This window comes from Spermophilus citellus, assembly GCF_964194105.1.
Source record: "Spermophilus citellus genome assembly, chromosome: 10".
NCBI lineage: Eukaryota > Metazoa > Chordata > Mammalia > Rodentia > Sciuridae > Spermophilus > Spermophilus citellus.
In genome coordinates, this window is record NC_138197.1 from 110684556 (window position 1) to 110700990 (window position 16435).

The following is a 16435-nucleotide window of genomic DNA, read 5'->3' on the forward strand; positions in this document are numbered from 1 at the left end:
GCCATCCTACAACAGATCAACTCTGGCTTCCACAGGACTGGCAAAAGCTAGGACATGGGGTAATGTCAGGCACTGCACTTGACACTTTCCACACAGGACCTCATTGAATGTTCCCAATAAACCATGAAGTCTCCACTTTGGAGATAAGGAGATTGAAGGTGGAGGTTGTTCTGGAGGGACATGACCCTAGATCATTCAGATGTCCCTCACTGTCCCACTGTCCCCTGCTCACTGGCTGGCACACTATAAAATGGCACTGTCCAACTATGAGGGGGCTAGGTGAGAACTATTCATGATTTTAAAGGGTGAGCTGAGGTTTGAAGTCAAGCCAGTGTGACTCCAAAACCATGGTTTTATTTACTCTTCTGTCCATTTTCTCAGTAAGCTTACAAATGATTTTAAGCTCTGAGGCTTACATTCAGCATGTACCCCAGTATTGTACACTAGTCATATGTAGTTAGTATTTAGTCACATGGCTAATATTAAGAGGCCTAGATTCTGTCTGCCAAATTTCTAATTATGACAGTATGAGGACTTTGATTTCAGAAATAATACAAGATCTGCCCAAAGGCCAAATATCCAGTTTGGATGACTCTCTTACAGCCAAATTTGTATCTTTTCCTTCCATCTCATTTCCTTTTCAACTTTAACCTGTGTAACCACAGCCATCAGTGTCTTCCCTGCCACACCCTTCTCTTCTTTGGAGGTAAACTTTATAAATTTGTGTCAGTCAGAATAGGTTGGATTATGCTGCAGAACAAATATCCCCTAATACTTGATGACTTAAAACAACAAAGGTTTGTATCTTAAAATAACTAAGGTTCTTATATCTATTACATGTCTCTCATATGTTACCAGCATGACTCACTTCTTAGTCCCTCAAGAACGAAAGATGGCTGGGCACTGTGGCGCACACCTGTAATTCTGTAATCCCAGCAGTTTATGAGCCTGGGACAGGAGGATCATGAGTCCAAAGCCAGCCTTGGCAATTTAGTGAGGTCCTAAGTTTTCTTTTTGTAAATATAAAAAAGGGCTAGGGATGTGGCTCATGGTTAAGCACTCCTGAGTTCAATCCCTGGTACCAAAAAGAAAAAAAACAATGAACACAGGCTGATAAAGCAACTACCTCCTCCAGGTCTGGGGTGCCTAGCCGATGGGAAAAAGAAGCCAGAGGATCTCCTGCCAGCATTCAGATGTCCCTCACTGTCCCACTGTCCCATGCTCACTGGCTGGCACACTATAAAATGGCACTGTCCAACTATGAGGGGGCTAGGCGGCACAACCCTCCCTTGTGTCCAGGAGGAGAAAATATTTGGTGAGCCACAGAAATCCCCACCATTTGTACCATGCCATATATTCTTGGTCCCTTCTTTTTTCTTCCCTCACTTGGCTAATTTGACCTCAGCTAAATTGTGTAGGACACACATAGCCTCTTTAACTCTGACCCTACTTGTCTTCCAGTTTTTTCAAGTACTTCAAGAAACTGTCTTTCCTTTGTGTGAGTCATTGGTGAGCCCAAAGGAAAGATCCTGTCTTGCAGTGAAATTGTACATTACTAAAGAGCTGATCTTCTAACCTCAAAAGCTTCTGAAACCACCCGACGTTCTTTCTGATCTCCACAAACATCTCTCTGAGCTCTCTCTCATCCCGCTGAAGTTAAAGCTGTCTTTCATCTAGTGTCAATATTCAAGATAAATAAATTAGTGATGGTCACATTCACTGCTGTTTAGTTTTTTCCCTTAATTGGCAATGGCATTGAGTAGTACTGTTTTCTATCAAACATGAAACCTTTCTAGGCACATCACAAATTAAATGAACTTTCATGATAAATTGATTCCTAATCACCAATTTTAATTTGCTTTTCAGAGAGATTGTATTTTAAATTCTAGATAACTGATTTATAAACCCTGTTTTGGAATAAACTCTATTTCTTGGTTTGGGGTCTTTTTCTATAGCAAATTTCTGTATACTCATAATAATAAAATAAATGTGGTATTTTAATGGACAATTATCCTCTACTTTATTCGTGGGGAGTTGCTGTCTTTGAAAAAAAGTTACACACAAAATCTACTTAATTTACAACTTTATTGAACTCCTTCATTCTTCATTTTCAGTTTTCTACATTAACTCAGATTAGAAACTTAGCATTATTCATACCTCCTCCTTCATATTGATCTCTTTCATTTATTTAGTTATACATCCATTCATTTATTTACTCAGATATTCAACAAATATTTACTAAACATCTACTGGTGCCATGCACAAGACAGGGTCCTGGAGAAAATTAAAAAAAAAAAAAAATTACTGAATTGACCTGAAGGAGATTCTGTGTAACAGGAGACACCGTGCCAGCAATTTTAGGATAGTTGTCTCCCTTATCTTTGTGTGATACATTCCAAGACCCCCAGTGGATGCCTGAAACTGTGCTGAACATTATATATACTATGTTATTTTTCCTATATATACATACCTATGATACAAGTTTAATTTATAGTCACAGTATGAGATTAACAACTAATAAAAGTTATTTAAAATTTATAGTAGAATGCTTACCTACTATGCAAAAAAAAAAAAAAAAAAAAAAGAAAAAGAAAGCCCTGTTCGACCATCAGCAACACACACATACACTCCAGAAAAAAACTTAGGAATTGTTATTTCTGAAATTTTCTATTTAATACTTTCAGACAGCAGATCAGTGAAACTTTAGATAAGGGAAGACCATTAATACCATAACTTGATGGCTACAATGGAGGTAGTCAGCCCTCTGTATCTGTGGGTTCTGAATCTATGGATCTAACAATCGCAGATAAACAATATTAGTTTTTGTTTTTGTTTTTGTTTTTTGTACCAGGAATTAAACCCAGGGGCACTTAACAAGTGAGCCACATCCCCTTTTTTATATTTTTATATAAAAATATAGAAAATATATACTCGTTTTTTATATTTTTTATTTAGAGACAGAGTCTTGCTAAATTGCTTAAGGCTTCCCTAAGTTGCTGAAGCTGGCTTTGAACTCACAATCCTCCTGCCTCAGCTCCCAGAGCTGCTGGGATTATGTGTGCCACCACACCTGTCTTTGTCATTATTTCTAAACAATAAAGCATAACAACTATTTACATAGCATTTATGTTGTGTTAGGTATCATAAGTAATCTAAAGATGATTTAAGGCACACAGGAAGGTGTGTGTAAATTATATACAAATACTAGGGTGTTTCATTTTATTTTTTTTAAAGAGAGAGAATTTTAATATTTATTTTTTAGTTCTCGGCGGACACAACATCTTTGTACATGGTGCTGAGGATCGAACCCGGGCTGCACGCATGCCAGGCGAGCGCGCTACCGCTTGAGCCACATCCCCAGCCCATAGGGTATTTTATATAAGGTACCTGAGCCACGTGAGCACTTGGGCATCCACGGTAGGGTCCTGTGATCAGTTCCCCTCAGATACTCCAGGACAACCATATGCCCATAAAGTAATGGCCACAGAGAAGAAATACCTGGGTCTGGTTGGGGAAGTCAAGGAAGGCATCAGAGTGGAGGCAGCTTTTGACCTGAGGCATAGAGGATGAGGTGGCTGGCAAGCTGGGGGCGTGTGTGTGTGTGTGTGTGGGGGGCAGCGGACAGAGCATGGAGGGGTTTGCCTGCCTTTCAGAAGAGTTTGTATTATACCTGGGAAGTACGGGAGCCATTGAAGGCTTTGAGGGTAAGAGTGACAGCATCAGATTTGGTGGCAAGGTGGAGGTTGTTCTAGAGGGACATGACCCTAGATCAGAGCTTCTTAACTGGGTGCCTGGACTTGCAAGGGATCCGTGGACAGAATGCTTGGGATCTGTGAGCTCAAGTAGGAAAAAAGAATCATATCGTCATTGTCACTATCCTGTGACTGAAATTTAGTATTTCCTTTAAATATGAGTCTAGGCAACAGATTACAGTAGAATTAGCAGAAAATGTGAATTTATCACCTATAAAAATTGGGTATTTTTGTATATCATTACAGCTGTTGAAGATATCTCAAAATAACCTGCTACACTTTTACTGAACTTAATATAGATATTAGATCTTGTACATCTTGTTATTTGATGAATTAATAAAGAAGCCTATGTACTACGTCACAACTTGAAAAATAAGTTGATATTTACATTTTAATACATACCTTATTTTATAATCCAAGCACCTCATTGTGAGAAGAGTTCCATAGGATGGGAAGTACTGCCAAAGGGGTCAACAAATGTCAAGAATTCATGCACCAGAGGAAGGTTATTGGTGAGGAGGTCTTTGCAGCTTGAGGCAGTGATGGGGAGGATGATGAGGAGGAGGAATTTGTGGGAGATTCTGGAGACAATGAACTTATTGATAGATCAGGGACATGAAGCAGAGGGAGAGGTCCATATGTACCCAACTTCCCCTATCAGGTTTTGGGCTGGAGCAGAATTCTTCCTATGCTTATTACATCTGTTCCTTCTTTCCCATTGCTATCATTATTTACCTCTTAAACTTTTATGTAAGTGAAACACATAGCACGGTTTCAAAAATCAACTACCAAGATCGATCTAAGATGGCGACTGTGGAACCGGAAACCACCCCTACTCCTAATCCCCCACCTACAGAAGAGGAGAAAACAGAATCTAATCAGGAGGTTGCTAACCCAGAACACCATATAAAACATCCTCTACAGAACAGATGGGTACTCTGGTTTTTTAAAAATTATAAAAGTAAAACTTGGCAAGCAAACCTTCGACTGATCTCCAAGTTTGATACTGTTGAAGACTTTTGGGCTCTATACAACCATATCCAGTTGTCTAGTAATTTAATGCCTGGCTGTGACTACTCACTTTTTAAGGATGGTATTGAGCCTATGTGGGAAGATGAGAAAAACAAACGGGGTGGAAGATGGCTCATTACATTGAACAAACAGCAGAGACGAAGTGACCTCGATTGTTTTTGGCTAGAGACACTGCTGTGCCTTATTGGAGAATCTTTTGATGACTACAGTGATGATGTACGTGGAGCTGTTGTTAATGTTAGAGCTAAAGGTGATAAGATAGCAATATGGACTACTGAATGTGAAAACAGAGAGGCTGTTACACATATAGGGAGAGTATACAAGGAAAGGTTAGGACTTCCTCCAAAGATAGTGATTGGTTATCAGTCCCACGCAGACACAGCTACTAAGAGCGGCTCCACCACTAAAAATAGGTTTGTTGTTTAAGAAGACACCTTCTGAGTATTCTCATAGGAGACTACGTCAAGCAATCGAGATTTGGGAGCTGAACCAAAGCCTCTTCAAAAGCAGAGTGGACTGCATTTAAATTTGATTCTATCTAAATGTTACTCAGATATAAGAGAAGTCTCATTCGCCTTTGTCTAGTACTTCTGTGTTCATTTTTTTTTAAAATTTTTATTATAGTGTCCACTATCCCAATCAAAGAATTACAGTCCACATCATCCCCAGAATCCATAAATGTCTTCCTGGCCCACTCTGTATTAGCTTAGTAGAATTATCATTACAAACAAGTTTTACCCATCCACGATATTCAAAAGAACTTGCGTTTCTATACCTTAATAGGAAAAAAAATGAGTTTATGTTCCATTGTATGCAGGGGCATATTTTGCTGGTTTGAAAGAGTATGATGCATAGTTTTCTAGCAATTTTCTTTGTTTCTTTTGACAGCATTATCTTTGCTGTACTCTTGCTGATGGCTGCTAGATTTTAATTTATTTGTTTCCCTATTTGATAACATTAGTGATTCTGATTTCAGTTTTCCATTTGTTTTTCCTCATGTAACATTGGTGAAGGATCCAGGAATATGACACAAAGGTGGAATAAACATTAATTTTGTGCATTCTTTGGTAATTTTTTTGTTTTTTGTAACTACAAAACTTTGCTACAAATTTATGCATTTCATTCAAATCAGTGATCTATGTTTGTGTGATTTCCTAAACATAATTGTGGATTATAAACAAATGTAACATCATAATTACATTCCTAACTAGAATTAGTATGTCTGTTTTTGTATCTTTATGCTGTATTTTAACACTTTGTATTACTTAGGTTATTTTGCTTTGGTTAAAAATGGCTCAAGTAGAAAAGCGGTCCCATTCATATTAAGACAGTGTACAAAACTGTAAATAAAATGTGTACAGTGAATTGTCTTTAAAAAAAAAAATCAACTACCATGGGGAGATCCAACATGGTGGCGGGCGCGGAGAGATCAAGTCTCTGACCTCTTCAGCTGCGCGGGAATAGGGAGTTGTAAACTGTCTAAATGCTGTTTGCTCAGGATCACTAGGCAATGCTGAGCTGACGTGGATCTGGGGCGAACAGTTTGGGCCTCTCAGAACACAAACCGAGCCCGGATCGGCTGCATTCAAGCTCTGGTTCGCCTGCTTCTCGTGACTCAGCACTAATGATCCCGCTGAAATAACTGGTCGGCACTTCTGAACTTACAGAGGTAAAAGCCAACCGAGCCTTCATAGGCAGTGGCCACAGGATTGAAACGGGGCTTGGGAGAGACAGTCAGGACCCACCCGTTGCATTGGTCACCCAGCAAAGGGAATGAACAGTCACCATTTGCATGGGATACCACCATGGCAGAGAACTGACGTCACGGGCGGAGGAGATAACTTCATCGAAACCAGTGGCGACAGGTGTGTAATCCCCTAGCCATCCCTCTCCACACAGTGGGGAAACCTTAAGGGCCCCTCCCAGCTCTCCCGTGAGCATGATAGCCAGACTGAGGGAATCAGGAGTGGTGCAGGACTTGCGGCGCAGAACTCCCGGCTACCGCTCCCACCAGTGCTGACAACTGAGGTCTCTTGCAACAGCTACCGGGGGCGTGGCTACCGGAGGGCAAGCAAATTCGCTGGGGGTTCTCAGCCCCAAGCTCTACAAACTTAGGGTCTGAGGGAATGGCAAACAGGGAGAGTGTGCCCAGGCGTTCATGAAAATAGGGCTCCCGGGAGCAGCAGACCTGGCGTGTAGCCAGTATTTTGGTGAGCGTCACAGGTGAGCAGGGCCTGGCTTGAAGAAACACAAGAGAAGGCCCTAGGCACTCAGGATTGGAGACCCGCCCAGTCTGGGAGGAAGAGCTGCTGCACAGTGATTGGTTCCCACCTATTGAGAGGAGAAGCTTGGCCCAGTGGGCACAGCTCCACCTACTGGAAGAGAAGTTAATCGAACTCTATGACTGCATTTATTATTATTATTATTATTATTTTTAAATTTGGGTTTTTTTTCTTTCATTTTCATTTTTTTTGTTCTTTAACTTTTTTTATGTTTTTAATTTTTTTTAAATTTTTTATTTTATTATTATTATTTTTTAAATTTTAATTTTCATTTTTATTATCATTATTATTTTTTTTATTTTTTTTTCTTTCTTTATTTTCTATTTTTTCCTCTTTTGTCTTTTCTTTTCAATTTTCTTATTCCCCCTTCCTTGAATTCTACCTGCCTACTCTCATTCTCTTTAGTGACTTCTTCCCTTCGTTTCTAATATCTTTCCTCCCAAGCATCAAATAAATTTATAAGAGTAAACAGTAACTCAGCAGTCAAACAGAACAAGAAGTAACATGAGCAGCATAAAAAAGCAAGGAAGAAAAGGAGTACAAACAATGCAGGACAGCCTAAATATTCAGGAGGACCTAGAGTCATCAGAAAAATGGTCATATAAAGAACTCAAGGAATACCTTAGACAGATGGAATGGAACCTTAAAGAGGATACGAGACAGCAAATCCAAACAGTGAAAGAACACATTGAAAATGAATTACATAAACAGATAAAAGAAGAAGTTAAGCATCTTTATCAGGAGATAGAGATTATTAAAAAAATCAAACAATAATTCTAGAAATGAAGGAAACGATAAACCAAATTAAAAACTCAATTGAGAGTATCACTAACAGAGTGGAACAAGTAGAAGCCAGAACGTCAGATAATGAAGACAAAATATATTATCTTGAAAAGTGTCTAGCCAACTCAGAAAGGCTGGTAAAAAATCACGAGAAAAACATCCAAGAGATATGGGATAACATAAAAAAACCAAACTTACGAGTCATCGGGATAGAAGGTGGTACAGAGATTCAAACCAAGGGAATGAGTAAACTGCTGAATGAAATAATTACAGAAAACTTTCCAGAAATAAAAAAGGAAACGGATATACAAATTGTAGATGCATACAGGACACGGAGCACACAAAATCACAGTAGACCAATGGCAAGACACATTGTTATGAAGATAGCCAATATACAGAACAAAGAGAAAATATTAAAAGCTACAAGAGAAAGGAGGCAGATTACATTAAGGGGTAAACCAATAAGGTGAACAACGGATTTTTCATAACAGACACTGAAAGCGAGAAGATCCTGGAACAACGTATTTCAAACACTGAAAGACAATGGATGCCAACCAAGAATTCTGTATCCAGCAAAATTAAGCTTCAGGTACGACAACGAAATAAAAATCTTTCATGATAAACAAAAGCTAAAAGAATTTGCAGCCAGAAAACCAGCATTGCAAAGCGTCTTGAGCAAAAGACTACACGAGGAAGAAATGAAAAACAACAACCAAAACCATCAGTGGGAAGTGCCTCAGTAATGACAGAGGGGTGGGGGGGGGGAAGCTAATCATGGATAAACAAACTAAATTTAAAAAAAAAGATAAATAATCAAACATGGCTGGCAGTACAAACCATATATCAATAGTAACTCTAAACGTTAATGGCTTAAACTCTCCAATAAAGCGACATAGGCTGGTAACATGGATTAAAAAAACAAATCCAACAATATGTTGCCTCCAGGAGACACATCTGATTGGAAAAGACATACACAGGCTGAAGGTGAAAGGTTGGGAAAAAATATACCACACACACGGTCCTCGTAAGCAAGCAGGGGTGGCCATCCTCATATCGAATAAAATCGACTTCAAGACTAAGTTAATCAAAAGGGATAAGGAAGGACATTATATACTGTTAAAAGGAACCATTCACCAACAAGACATAACAATTATCAATATTTATGCACCAAATAATGGTGCTGCGACATTCATAAAACAAATTCTCAAGTTCAAGAATCAAATAGACCACAACAGTTATCAATATTTATGCACCAAATAATGGTGCTGCGACGTTCATAAAACAAATTCTCAAGTTCAAGAATCAAATAGACCACAACACAATAATTATGGGTGACTTCAACACACCTCTCTCACCATTGGACAGATCCTCCAAACAAAAGTTGAATAAAGAAACTATAGAACTCAATACCACAATCAATAACCTAGACTTAACTGACATATATAGAATATATCAACCATCATCAAGTGGATATACTTTTTTCTCAGCAGCACATGGATCCTTCTCAAAAATAGACCACATATTATGCCATAGGGCAACCCTCAGTAAATATAAAGGGGTAGAGATAATACCATGCATTTTATCTGATCATAATGGAATGAAACTGGAAATCAATGATAAAAGAAGGAAGGAAAAATCCTACATCACATGGAAAATGAACAATATGTGACTGAATGATCAATGGGTTACAGAAGACATAAAGGAGGAAATCAAAAAATTCTTAGAGATAAATGAAAATACAGACACAACATATAGGAATCTATGGGACACAATGAAAGCAGTTTTAAGAGGGAAATTCATTGCCTGGAGGTCATTCCTCAAAAAAAGGAAAAACCAACAAATAAATGAGCTCACACTTCATCTCAAAGCCCTAGAAAAGGAAGAGCAAAACAACAGCAAATGTAGCAGAAGGCAAGAAATAATTAAAATCAGAGCGGAAATCAATGAAATTGAAACAAAAGAAACTATTGAAAAAATTAACAAAACTAAAAGTTGGTTCTTCGAAAAAATAAATAAGATCGACAGACCCTTAGCCGTGCTAACGAAGAGAAGAAGAGAGGGAACTCAAATTACTAACATACGGGATGAAAAAGGCAATATCATAACAGATGCTACAGAAATACAGAAGACAATTAGAAATTATTTTGAAAATCTATACTCCAATAAAATAGAAGATAGTGAAGACATCGATAAATTTCTTAAGTCATATGGTTTGCCCAGACTGAGTCAGGAGGATACACACAATTTAAACAGACCAATATCAATGGATGAAATAGAAGAAGCAATCAAAAGTCTACCAACCAAGAAAAGCCCAGGACCAGATGGGTATACAGCGGAGTTTTACAAAACCTTTAAAGAAGAATTAATACCAATACTTTTCAAGTTATTTCAGGAAATAGAAAAAGAGGGAGCTCTGCCAAATTCATTCTATGAGGCCAACATCACCCTGATTCCGAAACCAGACAAAGACACCTCAAAGAAAGAAAACTACAGACCAATATCTCTGAACCTAGATGCAAATATCCTCAATAAAATTCTGGCGAATCGGATACACATCAAAAAAATTGTGCACCATGATCAAGTAGGATTCATCCCTGGGATACAAGGATGGTTCAATATACGGAAATCAATAAATGTTATTCACCACATTAATAGACTTAAAGATAAGAACCATATGGTCATCTTGATAGACGCAGAAAAAGCATTCGACAAAGTACAGCATCCCTTTATGTTCAAAACATTACAAAAACTAGGGATAACAGGAACTTTCCTCGACATTGTAAAAGCTATCTATGCTAAGCCTCAGGCTAGCATCATTCTGAATGGAGAAAAATTGAAGGCATTCCCTCTAAAATCTGGAACAAGACAGGGATGCCCTCTATCACCACTTCTATTCAATATAGTTCTCGAAACACTGGCCAGAGCAATTAGACAGATGAAAGAAATTAAAGGCATAAAAATAGGAAAAGAAGAACTTAAATTATCACTATTTGGGGGTGACATGATTCTATACCTAGAAGACCCAAAAGGGTGTACAAAAAAACTACTAAAACTAATAAATGAATTCAGCAAAGTGGCAGGATATAAAATCAACACGCATAAATCAAAGGCATTTCTGTATATCAGCGACAAAACTTCTGAAACGGAAATGAGGAAAAACACTCCATTCACAATATCCTCAAAAAAAATAAAATACTTGGGAATCAACCTAACAAAAGAGGTGAAAGATTTATACAATGAAAACTTCAGAACCCTAAAGAGAGAAGTAGAAGAAGATCTTAGAAGATGGAAAAATATACCCTGTTCATGGATAGGCAGAACTAACATCATCAAAATGGCATATTACCAAAAGCTCTCTATAGGTTTAATGCAATGCCAATCAAAATCCCAAAGGCATTTCTTGTAGAAATAGAGAAAGCAATCATGAAATTCATGTGGAAAAATAAAAGACCCAGAATAGCAAAAGCAATTCTAAACAGGAAGTGTGAATCAGGCGGTATAGCGATACCAGATTTCAAACTATACTACAGAGCAGTAGTGACAAAAACAGCATGGTACTGGTACCAAAACAGGTGGGTGGACCAATGGTACAGAATAGAGGACACAGAGACTAATCCACAAAGCTACAACTATCTTATATTTGATAAAGGAGATAAAAGCATGCAATGGAGGAAGGATAGCATCTTCAACAAATGGTGTTGGGAAAACTGGAAATCCATATGCAACAAAATGAAACTGAATCCCCTCCTCTCGCCATGTACAAAAGTTAACTCACAGTGGATCAAGGAGCTTGATATCAAATCAGAGACACTGCGTCTGATAGAAGAAAAAGTTGGCTCCGATCTACATATTGTGGGGTCGGGCTCCAAATTCCTTAATAGGACACCCATAGCACAATAGTTAATGACAAGAATCAACAAATGGGACTTACTTAAACTGAAAAGTTTTTTCTCAGCAAGAGAAACAATAAGAGAGGTAAATAGGGAGCCTACATCCTGGGAACAAATTTTTACTCCTCACACTTCAGATAGAGCCCTAATATCCAGAGTATACAAAGAACTCAAAAAATTAGACAATAAGATAACAAATAACCCAATCAACAAATGGGCCAAGGACCTGAACAGACACTTCTCAGAGGAGGACATACAATCAATCAACAAGTACATGAAAAAATGCTCACCATCGCTAGCAGTCAGAGAAATGCAAATCAAAACCACCCTAAGATACCATCTCACTCCAGTAAGATTGTCACCCACTATGAAGTCAAACAACAACAAGTGCTGGAGAGGATGTGGGGAAAGGGTACTCTTGTACATTGATCGTGGGACTGCAAACTGGTGCGGCCAATTTGGAAAGCAGTATGGAGATTCCTGGGAAAGCTGGGAATGGAACCACCATTTGACCCTGCTATTGCCCTTCTCGGACTATTCCCTGAATACCTTAAAAGAGCGTACTACAGGGATACTGCCACATCGATGTTCATAGCAGCACAATTCACAATTGCTAGACTGTGGAACCAACCCAGATGCCCTTCAATAGATGAATGGATAAAAAAAATGTTGGATTTATGCAGCATTAAAAAATGACAAAATCATGGAATTTGCAGGAAAATGAATGGCACTAGAGCAGATTATGCTTAGTGAAGCTAGCCAATCCCTAAAAAACAAATACCAAATGTCTTCTTTGATATAATGAGAGCAACTAAGAACAGAGCAGGGAGGAAGAGCAGGAAGAAAAGATTAACATTAAACAGAGACATGAGGTGGGAGGGAAAGGGAGAGAAAAAAAGGGAAATCACATGGAATTGGAGGGAGACTCTCATTGTTATACAAAATTACATATGAGAGGTTGTGAGGGGAATGGGAAAATAAACAAGGAGAGAAATGAATTATAGTAGATGGGGTAGAGAGTGAAGATTTGAGGGAAGGGGAGGGGGGATAGTAGGGGATAGGAAAGGTAGCAGAATACAATAGTTACTAAAAGGGCATTATGTAAAATTGTGGATGTGGAACCGACGTGATTCTGCAATCTGCATTTGGGGTAAAAATTGGGAGTTCATAACCCACTTCGATCTAATGTATGAAATATGATATGTCAAGAGCTTTGTAATGTTTTGAACAAACAATAAAAAAAAGAAAAAAAATCAACTACCACAGAAAGCCTTGCTCCCCTCCTCTCTGCCCACCAGCCTACACTTTTTTTTGAACTTTATGGTGTTCCCTTCTCTAGCTAGAATGTAAAATCTGTTCGGGCAGCACCTTATAATCTATAATCCCTCCTGTATTTCTCACAGTAGGGGTTGGATAAATGACTATTGGATAGACTTATGATTCCAAGGGCATTTCTTGTTTGGGGGTCAGTGTGTACATCAATTATCAATATACATACTTTAGTTACACAAGTTCTGCCAACCTGGCAACAATCAGGAAAACTCTTCTTTGACCTAAATCCCCATGTTTTCTGTCATTTGCTATCTCATAAAATAATATAGTTGTAAACCAAAAAAAATTCATTTTCATGGTCTCTCCCTCTCTCGCTCTCTCTCTGTGTGTGTATATATGACAGTTTAGTGTGATGAGGAGTTAAATAATGCTATGTAATCTTAAACCTGAGGCTGAGAAGGTGGATTTGAGATTTCCACCCATTACTTTTACAATTTTAAAATTTTGTTTTATTTTGCTGTTGCACGTTCTTGGTTGCAGCAGTTAATGTCAGGCATTGTCACTATTCTGTAATTGAAATTTAGTATTTCCTTTAAATATGAGTCTAGGCAACAGATCACAGTAGAATTAGCAGAAAATGTGAATTTATCACCTATAAAAATCTGGTATTTTGGTATATCATTACAGCTGTTGATGTTGTAGACTGCAGATGTGGTATAGCTGAGCACTTGGGTTGGCTCACTGCGATTCCTTACCATGCTCCTTGTGAGGTCCAGGAATGTATAGTTTTGTGGTCTGATGTATTTTGATGGTTGCCAGATAAAATTGATGTCTGGCACTTTTTCTAGGAAAAACACATTTAGACGTTTCCAAGCTGATTTGTAGGAACTTAGAGTTATTAGAACTTTGCGGCAAAACTTTTTCTCAAGTGGCAGAAGAAATAAAGGAACTTCAGTTTTGAGGGCTGTTAACAGCACCCTCTCTGACTTCCAAAGCTGAAAAAGTTGAAAGTACTGGATTATTAATATGGACTTTTCCACAAAAAATAAGCAAGTATTTGGATTTTTTTTTTCCACTGCAGGAAAATACAATGTTTGCTACCGACACAACACTGGCCCCCAAATTATTACAAAAAGGCACTTTTCCCTCTTTATTATCTAATAACATTTCCCACGCTGGTAACCTACTATTCTGGGTTGAACCTTGAGGTTTCATGGGTGTTTACTGTTCTTGCTGTTTTCTAAAGGCAGGGAGAGCGGAGGTTAGGAGAAACAGGTTTATTGAAGAGTTAGCTTCCCAGTGGAGACATGCAAATCACAGTCCTTTCCTTCATTCGTATTATAAATATTTGAAGAGCGAGTTAGAGGTTGTTATGAAGAAATGAGAGAGATTACCTGGTAATAGGACGAGTTTCTTTCTCTTTACACTTAACTTGCTTCTTCCTGAACACCACCAGCTGTGTGGCAGGTTTTTACTTGTTTGGCAGTGCAGTTAAGCCTCAGGATACTGTTGAGCAAAATGACGATTTAAAAAAAAAAGAAATGCTTTCAGAAATGTATTTCCAAGTTTAAAGGGGTAAACATGTGAGATTTGGAAGAAGTATGTAAGCTCCAGACCTTGAAATTCAACTTTTTCAAAAGACATTCACTTGTCAGTGTCGTGAAGCCCAAGAAGAGAGAAAAAAAAAAAAAAAAAAAAAACCGAGGCTCAGCACGAGACTGGAAGCGGCTTGACCTTGTTTTGCATACACAAGAGCTGAATGAATTAGCTTGGGTAGATATTTCTAGGAACTAGTTAAGGGAGAATGCAGAAGACCGGAGTGAGGCGGGGAAAAGTGTGTCTGCGGGGAAAGGAATCTCACTTATGGTTTCCGTTCTTTCCACTTGGAAATGGTCAACCCGAGCTCCTGCAGGGGCTGGCTCTAGTGTCTCGGAAGTGCGTCCTGGCTGTACAGAGGAAAGGGATATGGGCGCCACTGGGGGATGAAGCCGAGGTTCTTTGTTTGCTGCGGTGCGGTAGCCGGGAGCCCAAAGGGGCGGTGGCGTGGCAGCTCCTCCCAGGCGCGTCCGGACGCCGCGCGGGTCTCCCAGGACCTTATGTAAGACGGCGCTGGAAGCAAGGGAACGTGGACAAACTGACCCAGGCGACGCGGTTGGTGTTGGAAGCGCACCAGGTCCGAGTGGTGTCGCGAGCCCCCGGCTGGGGTCAGCCTTTTGCTGTAGGGCTCCTGGGTTAACCTCTTCACGTAGCCGTCCTTAGCCGGCCTTGTAGGAGAATGTGGCTAGGCTCTGCGGCTTCCACCGACTGTCTCCTAGCAGAGCATCCGTTTTGCAAATTCAGGGTAAATAAGACTTTTTTTTTTTTTTTTTTTTTTTTGCTAGTTTTTCAGTTAGAATGAAAGCAATAACAGGGTCACGGTTTAAAATCTAGTCAGTTCAGAAGGGTACAAAGTACAGAACAAAATTGCCAAACCCGTCTCTGAAGATAACTATTCTAAATTTCTTTTTTATAATTCTTTCAGAATGTTTTAATTAAGCTTCTGTTTTAATCGTTTTTTTTTAAGCACACACAAATAGTATATGCACTATACATTCTGCTCTGAAATTTGCTTTTTAATTTGTTGTTTTGGATCTCTTTCTCTCTGTATACAGATATATAGATCTATATATACACATGCATTTCTCTATATATACATGTACATCTTTATACATATAGCTATGTAGATACACATAGACATATATAAATATACGTGTATATAAATAATAAATTAATTATTTGCTAATTAATTGCCCTCAAAGATCTTTATATACATATGCATACAGATATATATATATATATATATATATATATATATATATGTAGATCAGTGTGTGTGTATCTATCTATCTATATCTATAGCTATATGTATAAAGATATACATGTATGCATACCTTTATGGTAACTTAAAGCCCTCCCTAATTCCTTTCAATAGCTTTATAATATTTCATTGTATGAATGCATTATTATTGAATAATCCCCTACCAAGGGACATTTAGGTCATTTCCAATTTGGTGTAGTCTAAACCTCTGTGTTAAGGCTGCTGTGTGCTTATGGGAACATATATGTTGAATAAATTCCTAGCAGTGAACTTTTTGGGTCAAAGGGTAGGTGCACTTAACATGTTAATAGGTATTTCCAAATTACATTCTAATTTATTATTTGGGGTTAATTAAATTACCATCTTTCAAGCTGTAAACATAACAGAATTTTCCTTAAAATACTGTTCATTTTTTTAAGAACTATTTTTTAGTTGTAGGTGGACACAATATCTCTATTTTTATGTGATGCTGAGGATTGAACCCAGTGCCTCACAGGAGCGAAGCAAGCATTCTACCATTGAGCTATAGCCCCAGCCCAAAATACTGTTAATTTTTAAGCAGTATGT

General features: G+C 38.4%; 1 protein-coding gene and 1 long non-coding RNA gene across 3 annotated transcripts in view; one reads left to right on the forward strand and one right to left on the reverse strand.

The window, feature by feature from the left end:
• The window catches only part of LOC308657467, a 26032-nt gene extending 10740 nt beyond the window's left edge, over positions 1–15292 (reverse strand). Inside the window, exons 1-2 of one of the 2 annotated variants that reach the window (XR_014023936.1) lie at positions 14873–15109; positions 14406–14517 (exon numbers count right to left, since the gene is read on the reverse strand). This is a non-coding gene — a long non-coding RNA (uncharacterized lncRNA). Of the gene's footprint in view, positions 1–14405; positions 14518–14872 lie in introns of both variants that reach the window. The other variant, XR_014023937.1, reaches the window with a different exon arrangement.
• On the forward strand, positions 4550–5461 carry LOC308658933 (eukaryotic translation initiation factor 4E-like). The gene has a single exon (XM_081311890.1). The coding sequence runs from the start codon at positions 4557–4559 to the stop codon at positions 5208–5210; it is 654 nt and encodes a 217-aa protein (XP_081168016.1). The 5' UTR covers positions 4550–4556; the 3' UTR covers positions 5211–5461.
• Positions 15293–16435: the final 1143 nt, after the last annotated feature.

Excerpts from the sequence above, each read along its gene's own strand:
- LOC308658933 (XM_081311890.1), top strand. The coding sequence starts at position 4,557 with ATGGCGACTGTGGAACCGGAAACCACCCCTACTCCTAATCCCCCACCT.